At 36.5% G+C, this 17,692-nt stretch overlaps 1 protein-coding gene across 1 annotated transcript in view; it reads left to right on the top strand.

Moving 5' to 3' along the window:
- The first annotated feature begins 7,361 nt into the window (after positions 1-7,361).
- The window catches only part of SPAG17 (sperm associated antigen 17), a 238,307-nt gene continuing 227,976 nt past the window's right edge, over positions 7,362-17,692 (top strand). Inside the window, exon 1 of the mRNA XM_045546928.1 lies at positions 7,362-7,448. Coding sequence (XP_045402884.1) covers positions 7,362-7,448 — 87 coding nt within the window. The remainder of the gene's footprint in view (positions 7,449-17,692) is intronic.

The raw sequence follows: 17,692 nt of genomic DNA, 5'->3' as shown, positions 1-17,692 counted from the left end.
TGTGTAACTTGACTGTGAATAAGAATGAGTCTAAAGATTATAACCAGCCTAGCAGGGGGGGAAATACTATGGGCACATAAGGAAGGCACTGCTATTCACAAGAGAAAAAGTAAAGCACACCAATCAAAGCATAACAGACAAACAATGAAGTTTTGTTTAATATAGTACAAAGTCAAAATATGGGAAAGAGTCAAGGAAGCTGTTATTTGGGTCGGCGGAGTTAGGAACAGTTGGCTCCCGTAAAGGAAACAGTGGAAGACCTGAATAGATTCATTCAGAAATGGAGTGAGACAGAGAAAGCAGCCTATAACACCAGCTTTAGAAGTAGTATTTGTTCTGCTGATTGACTTGTGCGTTGGTTGAAATTATTTCATGTTTGCCTGGGTCATTTCTTATCATCTTTCTTTGCTTCCTAATGTTTGACTCCAAGTGTTTTCTTCTTCCTCGTGTTCTTTCCTTATATTTCATTTTTATCAGCCAAAAGGTAAAAGTTTTGTGGGAAGTTTTCTGAGAATGTGTATTTGGAAGGGAGCAGAAATGCAGTGAAAGGTCTTTTCCTCAATATGCCATAATTCCTCCTCCCTTTTCAGACTGATGTAGTCACACAACATAGTTAAAGTAGACTTTTATAAGATGGCTTCCTTCCTATCATATTCTTACTAGAAATTATGTTTAGGTTTCAATGAAATCCTTCTTAAACTTCTTAAAAACTTGAAAGATGCCAGTATTGTGAATATTTCTTTACATTTCACATGGAAGCCAGTGTTCATTGATATCTGAAAGAAAAAAATATTCCAATAAGAAAATATATACAGTATAAACTATATATTGCAATATAGATGATTTTTGAAAGAATTCACCACATATCAAACTGTTGGAAATATAACTTAAAAAAATTTTTTTTAGAGACAGGGTCTTGCTCTGTCATCCAGGCTGGAGTGCAATAGCATGGTCATAGCTCACTGTTAACCTCAAAATCCTGAATTCAAGCAATCCTCTCACCTCAGCCTCCCAAGAGATGCATGCCACCATGCCTGGCTAATTTTTAAAATTTTTTGTACAAATAGGGTCTTGCTGTGTTATCCAGGCTGGTCTTGGACTCCTGGCCTCAGATGATCTTCCTGCCTGGGCCTCCTAAATCCTCCTAAAGCTGGGATTACAGGCATGAATCACTACGCCTGTGCCCTGGAAATGCAATTTTTTTTTTTTAAATCTACTCTTAAAGATTTTTTTTGACCCAAGAACCATACGAAAAATTACCTGCATAGGAACTACACTCGAATGCAGTTCCCACTTATCAACGACTTTAAAGTACAGTAGCTAACTACCACTGACATTCTCTTCCCTAAATCCAGCAAGCATTTTTCAGTCTTTCTCATCTGACTTCTCAGTAGCATTCAGGACTGCTGGCCCCTCCTTGTCTCAAGGGTGCACACTGAACATGTCTAGAACTAAACCCATAATTCCTCACCTGAGTACCTCCAGAACCTCATTCTTCTAGTATTCCCATCCCTATAAATGGCAACACCAATCACCCATGAAATATAATTCTATTTAATCAGATAAACATTTTCTTAAAGAGGGATGAATACCATATAAAATACTACATTGGAAGGCAGAAAAAACTTAACAAAGAACATTTAATAGTTATTGGGTAAACAGATGATCTGTAAGTTTGAAACATAAGAGGAAATGACAATCCTTTCTCAGTAAGTGGAACACCATGGTATCTCACAGCCTTTGAGTCGGGTTCCTTCGATACCAGAACATTACACAAAAATTGGAAGCCAGAAAAAGCAAAATTAATTCATGGAAACATGGATAGGCACACATAGTAAGATAGAAAAACTATGCACAGTTGCATTTAATATTTACCAGATCATAGTTGGAGATAAATTTCCCTGGACATCATTCAGACATCTTCCTATTGGTACCCGCATTTTTTGAGGAAGGCTGAGAGTCTGGCTAGGAAGGGAAAAGAGAGAAGTCGAAGAAGGAATGATAAGAATAGTAGTAGACACCACTGTTTATCAAGCCTCATATACAGTGCTACCAGTTCCTCGAAGCCTCATTACCAATCGTATTTTCTCCCCAAAAGATTGCTCCATGGACTGGCATAATATGAATTGGTGTAGTTTGTTCAATTGAAGTAGGTTCACCTCAAACATAGCTTTTAGACTGTGTACATAGCAAAAAGAAAGTTATTACATAACATAGCACAAATTTATAAGTAACAGACATCTGATAAAACATTAAGAAGTCAAACATTTAGCTAAGCATTTAGAGAAGTGGCTTACCATGAGTTATGGATTTTGAAATGGTTCCCTAAGGACTAGGGGCAAATCCCTTCACTGAAGATATTAAAATTAGATTCAAAGGAAAACTTGAGTGAGAGAACACTAGAGTGAAAACTCCCACACTAACAAATATGAAACAGATGAATTTTAGCCTTGTCTATTTTTAATATGCACAACTGCTATTTCTCTGATTCATTAAAAATAGATTTGGTATTCTAAACATTCTTGCCACAAATGACATAAAAATTAAATCAACTGCACTTACTTATGGTTCCAAAGACTTACAGATATATGACAAGATATTCAAGGCCAAAACTGTAAACTTCAAATACTGCTTTTATCATTGACAGAAACTGAAGATTCTTAGGGAAGTTCTTCTTTAGAAAGTGATCTATTCCCAGGCTCCCCACAATTCACTTGGGATTGCAAACTGCAAGTACTGCAGCTGATTTTAATTGCCACGATGATGCATAGGGAGAGATGTGATATCTGGAATAACAGGCTTCTAAACAATGAGGGGCTTTAAAGATTAAAGTCAACACTTTAAATAGCACTCAAAACTGAATAGGAAGCTAATGCTGACCACAGAAAGCAGGTGTAATATTCTCCATATGTTTTGGACCCTGTAGCCAAAAGAAATCTAGCCCTCTGCATCACACACAATAAAAACCCAAAGTCAATGCATTATAGCATTCTGTTTTGAAGGTTAGAAATACAAAGATCATAGTGTGAACAAGACATATAACGAAAGGTATTCTTAGATATAGGATGCCATCCAGAGAAATCAGTAAGGGCTTCTTAGCCAAAGGCAAGCTGGTTGCTGCAATTATATGGATTTTGAATACCTGGAATCTTGGCCTAGAAGTGAATTGGTCCATAGCTTCTGATGTTACCTGACAACAATGAAAATACTGGATGCATCAGTAGCTAGCTAGACCCTTTCAGGTATGAAAAATAATATGGCTGACTTCACACCTGAGTAAGAATGAATTATGAGATCAAAGTGTAACAGCTGAAGAAATAACTTATTCAGTAATCATAGCCTAAAGAAACAGCGTATCCCTAAAAGTACACAGCCCTTGGTGAACTAAACATATTAAACAAAATCTTACTGGGAAAATTAAATCAAACAAACCAGGAGTAACGCTGCCAACGTAAAAGAAAACTCTCCAAAGAGTATAGTTTTGTTTTAGCCACTGCCATATGGGAAAATTTATGTAGTAAAGTATATGCTTATAAAGTTTCAACTTATGTTTAGTGGGGGAAACAATTTATTATACCAAAAAAGCATAAACGTATGACAGATGGTAATGCTTTTTTTTCTGTTCCTGGCAGAGACCCTTTTTGGCCGAATGCCTTTCACTTCTTAAAACTATGAACATTGTCATTCACACCTATTTTCTGAAATTAAACAGACCAATTCTACAATGAAACCCCCTATAAATTTGGTTACTATATAATGTCTTCCCATTTTGTATCATAAATTATCTAGAGTACCACTCTCCCTAGAATAATGAAAAAGGCCAAAACTGGGCAAAAAGTATTCTTTAATAAAACTTTTATTTTAACTATCTTAAATCAATTTTGGAAAACCTTCTATACATAAATTTATTTTGGTAGGACTTTACAAAGAAAATTATAAAATATTATACTATAAATGCATTCTTCCATTCTGGAATCTTTATTTTGGCTTTTAAAATGTTGAATTCCTTTAAATCATTTGAAAAATTTTAATTTATATAGATAGATAGATAGGTAATAGATCTTGTTGGTTTGTCTTTGTAAAACAGGCAAAAATTTTCCTAAGTGTATGTAACATAAGAAGACTAGTTTACTGTATTACTTTAATATGCAAGCCGCTTGTTTAAAGTAAAAATTGTATTTACTGGATAAAAAAGTGAAAGAATGGACTGTACAAGCAGGTGGAAGGCAAGGTAAAGGCTGGGATCAAGATCTGGTGGGTAATACTAGATGCAGTCTCCCAAAGGGCAGGGATCTTCATGCTTTCCCAGTAGCCAGCATTGTGTACTGCTTACTTGAAAGTACAAGTTTGTTTTCTCAGGCAGTTTCAGAAAATCTGGCCATGTTAGATTTACTAACAACTGATTCTCAAATAAAAATTATCAAAAATGTAAGAGTAGTTAGGGTAATCCTACCTGCTATAGCAAACCCCAGTATTTCAGCAGCTTAAAAAAACAAAAGTTTATTTCTCATCTACTTAATAGGCCCAAGCAAATGCCTTTGGTGGGGGAAGCAGAGTGATGCTCAGGGGCAGGAGAGACCTCTGTGCCACAGAAAACATTCAGAGATTCAAGATTTTCAGTGTCACCACAGTATCTGAGCAGAAAGAGGAAGAGCATGAACAATGTTTGGAAGGCTGATAAAATGTTGTCTGATTCTCATAGCAGAAGAAAGGAAAAGGAAATTGTCTGTTAACAGCCAGACAGTTTTTGCCACAATAAGTATCACAAACATTTTATTTCTGCCAAAATTGGGGTTGGACAGTTGTCACTTATAAGAAATAGCTAGTGACACTTTCTTTGCAATTTAAAAATAACACAATGTTACTTTTTTTCTCCTTATTCCATGTTTTCTCTTTTGCTTCTTTTTCTTATCTGCAACCTATTTTATTAATCATCTGCTAGTGATTTGGCTGAGCTGATTGAAGATAATATGTTTTGTTTTGAAGTGTGCACTCATATTCAAGAAGAAAGAAAATTAGTAATGTAACATGACCTGCATAAACATCTACTTAAATTTTTTATAAAACTTACTGGAATGCCAACAAAATTTTTACTACCTTTCTAATAAAAAGGCAGAATTTTTTCCCCCCAAACAGTTTAAAACTATGGGAAGAATTATGGTCAAAATTCAGAATGATGTAATCATGATTGCTCAGATTTTTTTTTGTATTTGTAAGAGATTTACCTTTATTTTCAAGCCACAAGACAAAGACAATTTTTATCTCATAATGCTAAGAAAATTTTGGTGAAGAACAAAATTTTGAAGAAAATGCTATGAAAATTAATCAGTGGCAGCCTAGCTGGTTTTTATGGAGATTCTCAGGAAAATTCTTTTCTGGCAGATCCCTTTGGCATCACCATGCATCAGTCATTTCATTCTCATGACAAGAAGAGAGGGCTTCCAGATGTGAATTGTGGCTAGACTGCATGGAACTATTCCCTCCCAAGAAGATATACTACTATACTTGTTGCAGTAAGAAAGGAAAACTTGTATTTTTGGGTAAATTTTCTGTGAAAGACTATTGCTACAAATTATGTTTTTCTTTAATACAGTAATTCCTTGGTATCCACAGGGGATTGGTTCCAAGATCCTCCTACCCAGCCAAAATCCCTGGATGTTCAAATCTTTTAATAAAATGACATAGTATTTGCATACAACCTATGCACATCATCTCCTATACCATCATCTCTAGATTACTTATAATGCCTAATACAATGTAAATACTATGTAAACAGTTGTTATACTGCATTGTTTTTTATTTGTGTTATTTTTATTGTTGTATTATTATTTATTGTATGTGTTTTTGTTTTGTTTTCTTTATATTTTCAATCTGATATTAGTTGAATCTAGGGATGGAGAACTGTGGATATGAGAGTGCTGACTGTATCTGTATTAAAGAATTTGGGTGCAAGGAGAAACTTCCCTTCATTGGTCCAAATTATGAACAAGAGTTAAAAAGAAGCATCATCATTAAAACTGCCCCCCAAATGAAGTAAGATACTAGCGAATGGATATCACTAACTGCACCACCACCCCCATTTCTTCCTCAAAGAAAGAAATTAAAAGGGTCAGATTATCTTCCCCCTGTACAGTGTCACCCGCCTGTCAGGTTGTGCTGAATGAAGTTAAGCTGCTGGTCACTTGCATCACCTGTCATCCTGGCTCACAGGGATAAGGGAAACATTTCACCTCTAGGCAAAGTGCAGGGCCTGAGGGGATAGTTAAGTACTAGTCAGCACTGCATTTTATACAGACTAAAGAGACAGCAAAACACCTTTGGCTGGGCTCTGCTCCTGGGTATCCTCAAATTTGTCTCATTGCAATAAAAAACAAAAGGGGGGTATCCCTCATTCTGGCAAGCCTAAAACAGTAGTACTGTAGAGGTTAAGCACAGTGGATGTGGGACTCAGAAAATCCTGGATTTGAATACTGGCGCCATTATCAAACACTGTGGGACTGGAGATAAGGTTGTTGTGAGAATGAAATAATTATGTACAGCATATATCAGCAGTGCTCAAGAAACAATAGTGTTTACTATCATTATTTTGGGGAATTTGTTCAAATACACATTGATGAGTAACAGGGTGGGAAAAAGGGAAAAAAGAAAGGTTCTTCTTGACAATAGAATACAGTTTAAAGGAACTGGAACTGTTTAGGCAGAGAAGACAAGATGGAAAAACATTAATCCCATCCACGACTAGAGAAGGGATCACATGGAATAATGATTGATTGGCCCTGTTTAGTAAAGCCCAGGGAGGCAGAACTAAGACCAGAGCAGAGGGCACAAGTCAGAGGGAGACAAATTGGCTTCATATAAGGAAGCATTTTGGCAGAATAGAGCGGTTGAAAAAAAAACAGCGTGGGCTGCCTCTTGAGGGGGTCAGGGGTCCGTTCAATGTTACTCAGGATCCGAAGAAATCTTGATGGAGAAGTCCTGGATGGGATTCCAGGGATTTTGAGATTCTAGACAACGCCTCAGATCAGAGAGGGCTCCCAGCAGAAACAGGAGGTCGAAGTGAGTAAAAGAAGGTAGCCGGGCCAGCTCGAGGTCAGCCACGTCCTGTCCTCCTCCGCTTGTACAGCTTTCCGGCTGGAAAATCCTAAAATTTGACCCAGACGTACTGGGAACCCCGCCCCCACGCTGCCGCGCGCTCGGAAACGCCGTTGCTATGGCGACAGCAGCGGTTGGCGCCAGGATTCGGACGAGGTTGGGGCCGAATTACTTTAGAAACTGGGCGTGGCTTCGGTTACTATGGCAGCAGGGACGCTAGGGCACGGCCTGCGCCCAGCTTAGAGGCCTATGCTCCTCCCGTCCTTTGCATGGCACCCAAGAAGGAAAAAGGCGAGGCTGTGAACACCAGCTCAAAGATATGGGAGCCCTCACTCATAGCTGCACACCTCAATCAGGTGAGACTTGAGGCCTTCGGGTCCTCTCTGCCCGCGGCAACGCCAGACGCCCCGCCAGACCCCCTCGAACCGGGCGCCATTGCTGCCCTCCCTCCGAAACCCTGAAAACTCGGTCTGTTTAGTCTTGCCCCCGCCCTCGCCTGAGGGTCCCCTCACAAAACGACTTAAGGGTCCAGAGGCAGGGGGTGCTTGATAAACAAACCAGCGAACGTTAAGAGGGAGAAGGAAGGGAAGGCGCGCGAGAGGTGAAGCAGTGTGATTGCAAAGGGTGGGCAGAGGCGCGTGGCAGCGAAGAGAGGAGGTGTCGCTCTGACACCTCAAGACACTTTTCAGTGAAGTGTCTCAGATGGCACTGCACAGTCATACTGGAGTTGTCTTTATGAACTAACTGTTCACTTCCTCCTAAGGGACATCTCCTAAAGGACAGGAATCTTCTCAAGTCACATGTTGCCTGGCCCATAATAGGGCTTTAATAAATGCTGAGTGAAAGTAGACACGGAGTGCTTGGGATAACAAGGTGTTTAATACAAGGGAGCCTTCCACAGATAGGAAAGGGCGACTTTCTTATGTAATGCCCTGGTCCCACTATGTTAATGTTTTGACATATTTTGAATGTGTAGGAGACCACAACAGTGAGGGGTTGGCTGCCAGACTCATCCATAGGACGTCACAAAGGCACCAGGCAATCTACCACCTGCCTGCCACATGACTTCAAAGTGCATGATTCCAAAACTGACTGGCTCCCCATCACCTTAGAAAGTGGGGAGCCCAATAGCTTTTGTCACCTGCAGCTGGACATCCACTTCTATGCTAAGCTGTTCCTAAGTCCAAATTAGCATTTGGGAAGAAAAAGATTGTTTCTGGAAATTCCACCCTGCCATTGTGACTACCTTAAAAACTGGAAAAAAAATATTTTTAATTTTATATGCATGTATGTGGTGCGTTAGAGAGTTAGTACACAAAGGAAAACATGGATATAAAGTCTTGTGTTGTCCCCATGAGAAATTTTTACCTATTTGTCTTTATTTCTACTATAGCTGTTTTTGTCTATGAACAGTAATTCTGTCTGATTTGGAAATTAGTTGTGAAGAATTTCTTGAAAGCAGTTATGATAGTGCTGATGCTGATGTGATGTCATGGAATTTTGGGTCATTTCTCTAACATTAGTAATGAAGGATGTCAACTCAGTAATCCCCAGTTACATTCTCAAATTCTCAAAGATGTTTTTCAAAGCACTTTGTAAAAGCACTCTCTCTTTTGCTTTTATAAGTCAGCACTAGCCAGAAAATTTTTTTTCTGAATTTTCTTTGAGATTGTGTAGGCCAAGTGTGGGCTTGGAGTGAACATTTCTGCTTGAATTATAAACTGCTGAACAACGGAGTTGGATGGAAGTGCTGACACTGCATTAGCTTTAGTGTTGCAAATATGAAGCTATAATTTTCCTAGTTGAATGGAAAACCTAAAGGCACTATTTTTCCTTATGGCTTGAAAACCTGAAATAATATTCAGCATTCTTGATCCTACTCAAACAATATAATTTCAATAAATCTTATATATTAATAGAAAGAATTTGAACTTAAACTAAGATGTAGTTTTAGTTTTAACTACAAAGAGTGAACTCAATTTTCTACGGTTTTGTTGGAATACATATTTTCTTATTGCAAGGAGAAAACAACTTCCCTCCAGCTTCTCCTGTATTTTCTCTCAGTCTTGTTTTATGTCTGATTCAAAAGGAAAATTCTCAGATTAACCCAGCAGTTTAATGCCCAGAGGCATGCCCCAGCCACCAATGTAATAGACTCTGAATTTAGCTTAACTATGACTGTAGATATGTGAATTCCTTATTCATAGGGCTTAGCAAAGTGCTTTGCACATAGCATGTATTCAAAAAATGTTGTTTTATTTCCCAGAGAGTTTCAGTTTCTTTCCATACAGTTCTTACTCGTGTGCAAGTTATTCCTGGTTGAGTGTGTATGCTGAGTGTGTATGCTAGTGTGTGAATTTTGTGTGTGTGTGTGTGTGTGTGTGTGTGTGTGTTGAGGGATGGGAGAGAAAGAAGTAATTCTTGAAGAGTCCAAATCAATGGTAGTTTTGAACTCATGTTTATATTGGGCTGCACTAGATTTTAAAGAGAGTAAACAAGTTTGCAATTTGTTTTTAGTGAATTTACCTTGTATCACTATTTTGGGCTATCCATTCAGGCTGGGATAATTGTCAATTTTAGTCCATTTTAGTTGGTTCTAAAAACATAAAATGATAGCAAATAATACAAGGCCATCTGTTACTAAGCACTAAATGATTACATAGATACTAGAGGTTAGGAAGATGAATATGGACTGGGGCAGTCAGGAAATGCTTTGCCTTTATCTGGGCCCTAAAAAATGGGTGGAATTTGAACAGGTAGAATGAAGGAGCTTCCTTACTTTAGGTAAGGAAACCAACATGTGCCTTAAATAAATCTGACACATTTAGATTGAGAGAGAGAAAAGTGTAAGTTAGACCAATGGTGGTTATTCATAGTATCTAAATTAATTCAGTCAGTTACTGTATTTGCTATTCATATACCAAAACATTTATCTTATTAATATATGTGAAGTACCACACCTCAAATTAAATGAAAAGAAAATATTTAGTTACATTGGCAATAAGATTATAAAAATACACATTAATGTGGGTATGTATGTGACATAGACATTATATTTATGATCTTGAGTAGCATTAGAAAGTCAAAGATGCTTTGGTGTCATATAAATTGAAATCTTTTCATAAAACTATCAAGACAGACTCTATCAGCCACAGTGAGAGGAAGAGGTTTTAACCTAAGCACTAAGTAATCATTGTAATCATTAAACAATATTAGTTCCCCATCCTTCCTTCTTGTCAGCCCTTGGAAGCCACAATTCTCTTTTCTATCTTTGTGAATTTGATTACTCTAGGTAATTCACATAAGTAGAACCATACAGTGTTTGTCTTTTTGTCTGATTTATTTCACTTAGCAGAATATCCACAAGGTTCATTCATATTGTAGCATGTGTCAGAATTTCCTTACTTTTCAAGGCTGAATAGTATTCCACTGTATGTATATACATTTTATTTACTCATTCATCCATTGATGGACACTTGGGTTGCTTTCACCTCTTAGCTGTTGTGAATATTGCTGCTATTAACATAGGTGTACAAAAATATGTGGGAGTTCTTGCTTTCAGTTTTTTTTATTTCAGGATATTATGGGGGTACATTTTGGTTACATGTTATGACTTTGCCACACCCAAACCATGATTTCAGGCATGCCCTTTCCCCCCTACAATGCTCACCGCATCCGTTAGTTGTGAGTTTACCTACCCCCAACCCCCAACCTCTAAAGAATATTACTACTGTGTGAGCACCTTAGTGTTGATCAGTTAGTGCCAATTTGATGGCGAGTACATGTGGTGCCTATTCTTCCATTCTTGTGATACCTCGCTTTGGAGGATGGGCTCAACCTCTATCCAGGAATATACAAGAGGTGCTAGATCACCATTATTTTTTATAATTGAGTAGTATTCCACTGTATACATATTCCATATTTTATTAATCCACTCATGGATTGACGGGCACTTGTTTCCACATCCTTGCAATAGTGAATTGTGCTGCCATAAACATTCAAGTGCAAATGTCTTTATTATAGAATGACTTTTGTTCCTTTGGGTAGATGCCTAATAGTGCTATTGCTGGATCAAATGGTATTTCTATTTTTAGCTCTTTAAGGTATCTCCAAATTCTTTTCCACAGAGGTTGCAGTTTTGGGGGATATGTATGCAGAAGTAGAATGGCTAGATCATATGGCAATTCTATATTTAATTTTTTGAGGAACTGCCATACCATTTTCCACAGTGGCTATACTATTTTACATTCCCATCGGCAATGCACAAGGATACCAATTTCTCCACATCCTTGACAACACTTTTTATTTTTTCCTTTGTTTTTGTTTTTTCTTGGTGGATTTTTTGTTTTTTTCATTGTTTATTGTTTTTAATTTTTTTGTAATAGCCACCCTAACAGGTATTAGGTACTATCTCATTGTGGTTTTGATTTTCATTTCCCTAATAGTGATATTGATCATCTTTTCAAGTACTTCTTGATCATTTGTATGTCTTCTTTTGTTCATTTTTTAGTTGGGCTTATTTATTGTTGAGTTGTAAGTGTTCTTTATATGTTTTAGACATTAACCCCTTATCAGATATATGATTTAAAAATAATTTCTTCTATTCCACAGGATTCCTTTTCACTCCATTGACAATGTCGTTTGATATATAAAGTTTTTAATTTTGATGAAGTCCAATTTATCTAATATTTTCCTTTGGTTGCCCGTGCATTTGGCATCATATCCAAGAAATCATGGCCAAATCCAATGTCATGAAGATTTTCCCTTATGGCTGCTTCTATGAGTATTATAACTTTAGCTCTTACTGCTTAGGTCTTTGATCCATTTTGAGTTAATTTTTTTTGTATGATTTGAGGTAAGTGTCCAATGTCATTCTGTTGCATGTGGATATCCAGTTTCCCCAGCACCATTTTTGAAGACTGTTCTTTCTCCATTAAATTGTCTTGGCACCCTTGTCAAAAATTATTTGACCATATGTTCAAGTTTTTATTTCTGGGATTTCTATTCCGTTCCATTGGTCTGTCTTCATACAGACATACTATACATATGTCTTCATGCCAGTACCTCACTGTTTTGATTACCACCATAGCTTTCTAGTTAAGTTTTGAAATCAGGAAGTGGGACACCTCCAACTTAGTTCTTTATTTTTTGAGATTTTTTGGGGGGTTATTCATGGCCCCTTGAGATTCTATATGAATTTTAGAATGGATTTTTCTATTTTGGTAAAAAATGGTGTTGGGGTTTTGATAGGAACTACATTGAATCTGTAGATCACTTTGGGTAGTATTGATGTCTTAGCAATAAGTCTTCCAATCTATAAACAGGCTATCTTCTATTTGTTTATATCATCTTTAATTTCTTTCTTTTTGTAGTTTTTAATGTATAAAACTAGTGCCTCCTTGTTTCTTTCTAAGTATTGTATTCTTTTTGATGCTATTGTAAATGGAATCATTTTCCTATTTTCCTTTTTGGATTATTTATTGTTATTATACAGAAGTGCAATGGATTTATGTGTGTTTACTTTGTATCCTTCAACTTTGCTGAATTTATTTATGATGACAGTTTTTTTAGTAGAATCTTTAGGGTCCTCTACATATAAGATCATGTTGTCTACACAGATAATTTTACTTCTTCCTTCCCAATTTGGATGTCTTTCCTTCCTTTCTTTTCTTCCTTTTTCTTTTTTTGTCTTTCTTTCTTAGCTAGGACTTCCAGTACTATACTATATTAAATAGAAAGCAGTCATCCTTGCTTATTCCTGTTCTTAGAGGAAAATTTTCAGTCTTTCACCATTGCGTATATTAGACCTTGCTGGTATTTTGTTGAGGATTTTGCATCAATATTCATAAGAAATATTGGTCTGTTGTTTTCTTTTCTTGTAGTGTCTCTGTCTGGCTTTGGCATAGGGGTAATTCTGGCCTTATAGAATGAGTTAAGAAGTATTCCCCCCTCTTCAATTTTTTGGAAGAGTTTCAGGAGCATTAGTGTTAATTATTCTTTCAGTGTTTGATAGAATTCAACAGTTGGCCCTAGGCTTTGCTTTGTTGAGAGATTTATTACTGATTTAATCTTACTAGTTATAGTTGTGTTCTTATTTTCTATTTCTTTTTGATTCAGTCATGATAGGTTGTATATTTCCAGGATTCAGTCATGATAGATTGTATATTTCCAGGAATTCCTGGAAATATACAACCTATCATGACTGAATCAAAAAGAACCTCTAGGTTAGCATACCATCGTTTGTAATACTCTCTTACAATCCTGTTTATTTCTATAAAATCAGTAATAATGTTTCCTCTTTCAAGTTGATTTTTGTTATTTAAGTTTTCCCTCTTTTTTTCTTAGTCAATCTCACTAAAAGTTTATCAATTTTATTCATCTTTTTGAACAACCAACTCAGTTTTCTCGATTTCCTCTATCCTTTATTCTCCATTTTATTTATTTCTTCTATAATCTTTATTATTTTCTTTCTTTTGCTAGCTGTGAGTATAGTTTGTTTTTCTTTTCTAGTTCCTCAGGTTAAAAAATTAGGTTAATGATTTGAGACCTTCTTTTCAATGTAAACATTTACCACAATAAATTTCCTTTCTAGCACTGATTTGTATCCTATGTTTTTATGTGTTGTGTTTTTGTTTTCAATGGTCTTAAGATATTTTCCAATTTCTCTAGTGATTTCTTCTTTGATGCCATTGTTTATTTAAGAATGTGGTGTTTAATTTCCACATATTTGTGAATTTTCTCGTGTTCCTTCTGCTATTGATTTCTAGTTTCATTCCATTGTGATCAGAAAAGATATTTTGTATGATTTCAATATTTTTCAATTTATAAGACTTGTTTTGTGGCTTAACATATAGTCTATCCTAGACAATGTTCCACGTGCACTTGAAAAAATGTATTATGCTATTGTTGGGTGGAGTATTTTGTATATGCTTTTATACATATACAAAATTAATCTAATTAATCTGCAGTCTCATTCACATCCTTTATTTTCTTATTGGTCTTTTGGCTAGTTATTCTATTCATTATTGAAAGTGAGGTACTAAAGTCTCCTATTATTACAATAGAACTGTCTATTTCTCCCTTACTATATTTAGAAGCTCTGATGACTGGTGCATATATGTTTATCATTATTGTATCTTCTTGGTGAATTGGCCCTTTTATCATTATATATCATGAATTGGCCCTTTGTCTCTTGTGCCAGCTTTTGACTTAAAGGCTATTTTGCATCATGTTAGTTTAACCTCCCCTACTCTCTTTTGGTTACTATTATCATGGAATATCTTTTTCTCTCCTTTTACTTTCAACCTATGCATGTTCTGAGATCTACAGTGAACCTTTGCGAACAGCATACAGTTGAATTCTAGTTTTTTTTTAAACTCTATTTTTTTTAAAACTCTATTTTGCCAATCTCTTTTTGTTTATAGGACTTAAGCTATTTACATCCAGAGTAATTACTGATGGAAAAAGACTTACTCTTGCTATTTTTAATTGGTTTTTTGTATGTCTTATAGATTTGTTTTTGTTCCTCACCACCTCCATTGCTGCCTTTATTTAGTTGATTTTTTTGTAGTAACATGTTTTGACTCCTTCTCTTTTCCTTTTGTGTATATTATATAGATATCTTCTTGTCCTTACCATGGGGATTACATATAACATCATAAAGTTATAACAACCTAGCTTAAATTAAAATTATTTAATTTCAATTGCATATAAAAATTCTACTCTTTTACCGCCACTTTATGTTATTAATGTCACAACTTACATCTTTATCATATATCCATTAGCATAAAATTATAATTTCTATGCATTTATCTTTAAATCCTATAGAAAATAAAAAGTAGAGTCAAAAATAAAAATTGCAACAATACCACTTTTTTATATATTTATCCATGTATTTACATTTATCAAAGAACTTTATATTTTCATATGGCTTTGAGTTACTGTCTAACATGTATTCATTTCAACTTGAAGGACTACCTGTAGCATTTCTCGCAGGGCATGCCCAATGGTAATGAACTCCTTAGGCTTTTCTTTTGGGGGGGAATGTCTTAATTTCTCCTTCATATCTGAAGCACAGTTTCACTGGATATAGAATTCCCAGTTGACAGTCTTTTTCTTTTTTCTTTAGCATTTTAAATATATTAAATCATCCAAATTCATCTGGACTGCAAGATTTCTGCTGAGAAATTGGTAATCTTACTGAGGTTCCCTTGTGCATGGTACATGATGACATGATGAGTAACTGTTCTCTTACTATGTTCAGGGGACAGGCTCTTGCTCAGTTAACCATGCCAGAGTACAGTAGCATCATCATAACTCATTGCAACCTCAAACTCCTGGGCTTAAGTTATCCTCCTGCCTCAGCCTCCTGAGTATCTGGGACTACAGGCACATACCACAATACCCAGATAATTTTTCCATTTTTTGTAGAGATAGGGTCTTTCTGTGGTGCTCAGGCTGGTCTTCAACTCCTGTCTCAAGTGATCTTCCCACCTCAGGCTCCCAAAGTGCTAGGACAACATGTGCGAGCCACTGTGCCTGGCCTTTCTTTAGCTTTCGACAGTTTGAGTGTGTGTCTTAAGAGGGGCCTTTTTGTGTTTATTATACTTGGAATTTATTGAGCTTCTTGGATTTGTAGATCCATATCTTTCCTCAAATTTGGGAAGTTTTTAGCCTTTATTAAGTCAAATAACCTTTCTATCTCTTTCACTTTCTCTTATGCCCCAGGACTCCCATGTGTACTACTGGTGTATTTGATAGTATCCCTTAGGCTCTGTATACTTTTCTTCATGATTTGCTTCTCAGCCTCTACAATTTCAAATAACATGTTTTCAAGTTCATTAACTCTTTCTTCTGCCTGTTTGAGTGTGCTGTTGAATCCCTCTAGTGACATTTTCAATTTAGTTGTTGTATTTTTCAGCTCTCAAATTTGTTTTTTTTTAATATTTCTAACTCTTAGTTAATATTTTCATTTTGTTTATTTATAAGTTTCCTGATTTCCTTTAGTTCTTTCTGTTCTCTTTTACTTCTTTAAGCATATTGAAGACAGTTTTTATAAATCTTTGTCTCATAAATGTAATGCATATATTATTTCAAGGACAGTTTCTAACGATTTATTTTGTTGCTTTCAATGGGCTATGTTTTCCTATTTCTATGTATTTCATGATCTTTTGTTGAAAATTGGGCATTTGAAAAACAGCCACCTCTCCCATTATTTGCAGTTGGCATAGAAGATTTTCACCTATTAGCAGAGTATGTCCTGAGCTTTGGAAACAGCCCAGGATGATGGATTTATGTCTTCTCAGGTCTTTGCAGGACATGCATTCCTCCTGGGCCTGTATATGTGTTTTTAATTTTTTAAAAAATTTCTGTCATATATGACTGCTTTTAAATGACTTAATTTCCTAAGGAGTCCCAAAACATCTTTTTTCCAGGGTCTTCGATGTTCCATTGTATTCCTCAGCCTGTGATTTCTTTCCCCAGGCGTCCATGGGTCTGCCATCCCTCTGAAGCTTTCATGTGCCTGAAAGCTTACTACTGACTTCCACAGCTTATGCTAGCCTGAGATCTGAACTGTGCTGCTATTCCTTGTATGAACCCTGAATCAGACCAGACATAAAACAGTCCCTTGGGAAGCCCACAGAGAGGTTAAAACATTGCAAACAAGTTCTATTCTGCTTCTCTGGCCCACAAGAGGGAACCAGGAATTGGGCTACCTCCTCCTGACCATGCCACCACCACACACCACCTTGGGGAGTGCGTGAAGCAAAGGAGAGTAAAAATTTTCAAAATTTCCTACTGTATTAAATGTTTCTTTTTCTTGGTTGGTCGTTCACTTAATTGGTGTAGATCTTTGACTGGCTTCATAGTTCCTAGAATGTTATTATAGTCTCTAGGTTTTTGTTTTTTTGTTTTTGAGACAGAGTCTCACTGTGTTTGCCTGGGCTAGAGTGAGTGCCATGGTGTCAGCCTAGCTCACAGCAACCTCAAACTCCTGGGCTTAAGCGATCCTACTGCCTCAACCTCCCCAGTAGCTGGGACTACAGGCATGCGCCACCATGCCCGGCTAATTTTTTCTATATATATATTTTAGTTGGCCAGATAATTTCTTTCTATTTTTTAGTAGAGACAGGGTCTTGCTCTTGCTGAGGCTGGTCTCAAACTCCTGACCTCGAACAATCCACCCGCCTCAGCCTCCCAGAGTGCTAGGATTACAGGCGTGAGCCACCGTGCCTGGCCCTGTCTCTAGGTTTTTTAAAAATGTTTTTGTGGGGAAAGAGGGAATGGAATTTCCTAATCTGCCATCCTGCTCATGCCACTCTGGTTTAAGATATTTTTAATCAATTCTGATTTTTTCATTTCTTGCAAGCCTATCATATGACAGGTTAGAATGGGAAAGAAGAGATGAGTAGATGTTTTGTTTATGACAATTTGTGAAATGTTTCCAGAGTTGTTCAAGCAACATAGCCATTCCTCTAAGGAGCTTACAGATAGCACAAGGCCTGTCTCTGAATAATGTCACATGGTTTCAAAATGATTGAATGACTGAGCTGTATGTTTCTATTGGAATTTTATATTATGGTCAGGAAAAAAACTTCAC

This window comes from Lemur catta, chromosome 3 (assembly GCF_020740605.2).
Source record: "Lemur catta isolate mLemCat1 chromosome 3, mLemCat1.pri, whole genome shotgun sequence".
NCBI classification, from domain to species: domain Eukaryota; kingdom Metazoa; phylum Chordata; class Mammalia; order Primates; family Lemuridae; genus Lemur; species Lemur catta.
The sequence above is the reverse complement of the archived record's forward strand: the minus strand, read 5'-3'. Positions and strand labels throughout refer to the sequence as shown.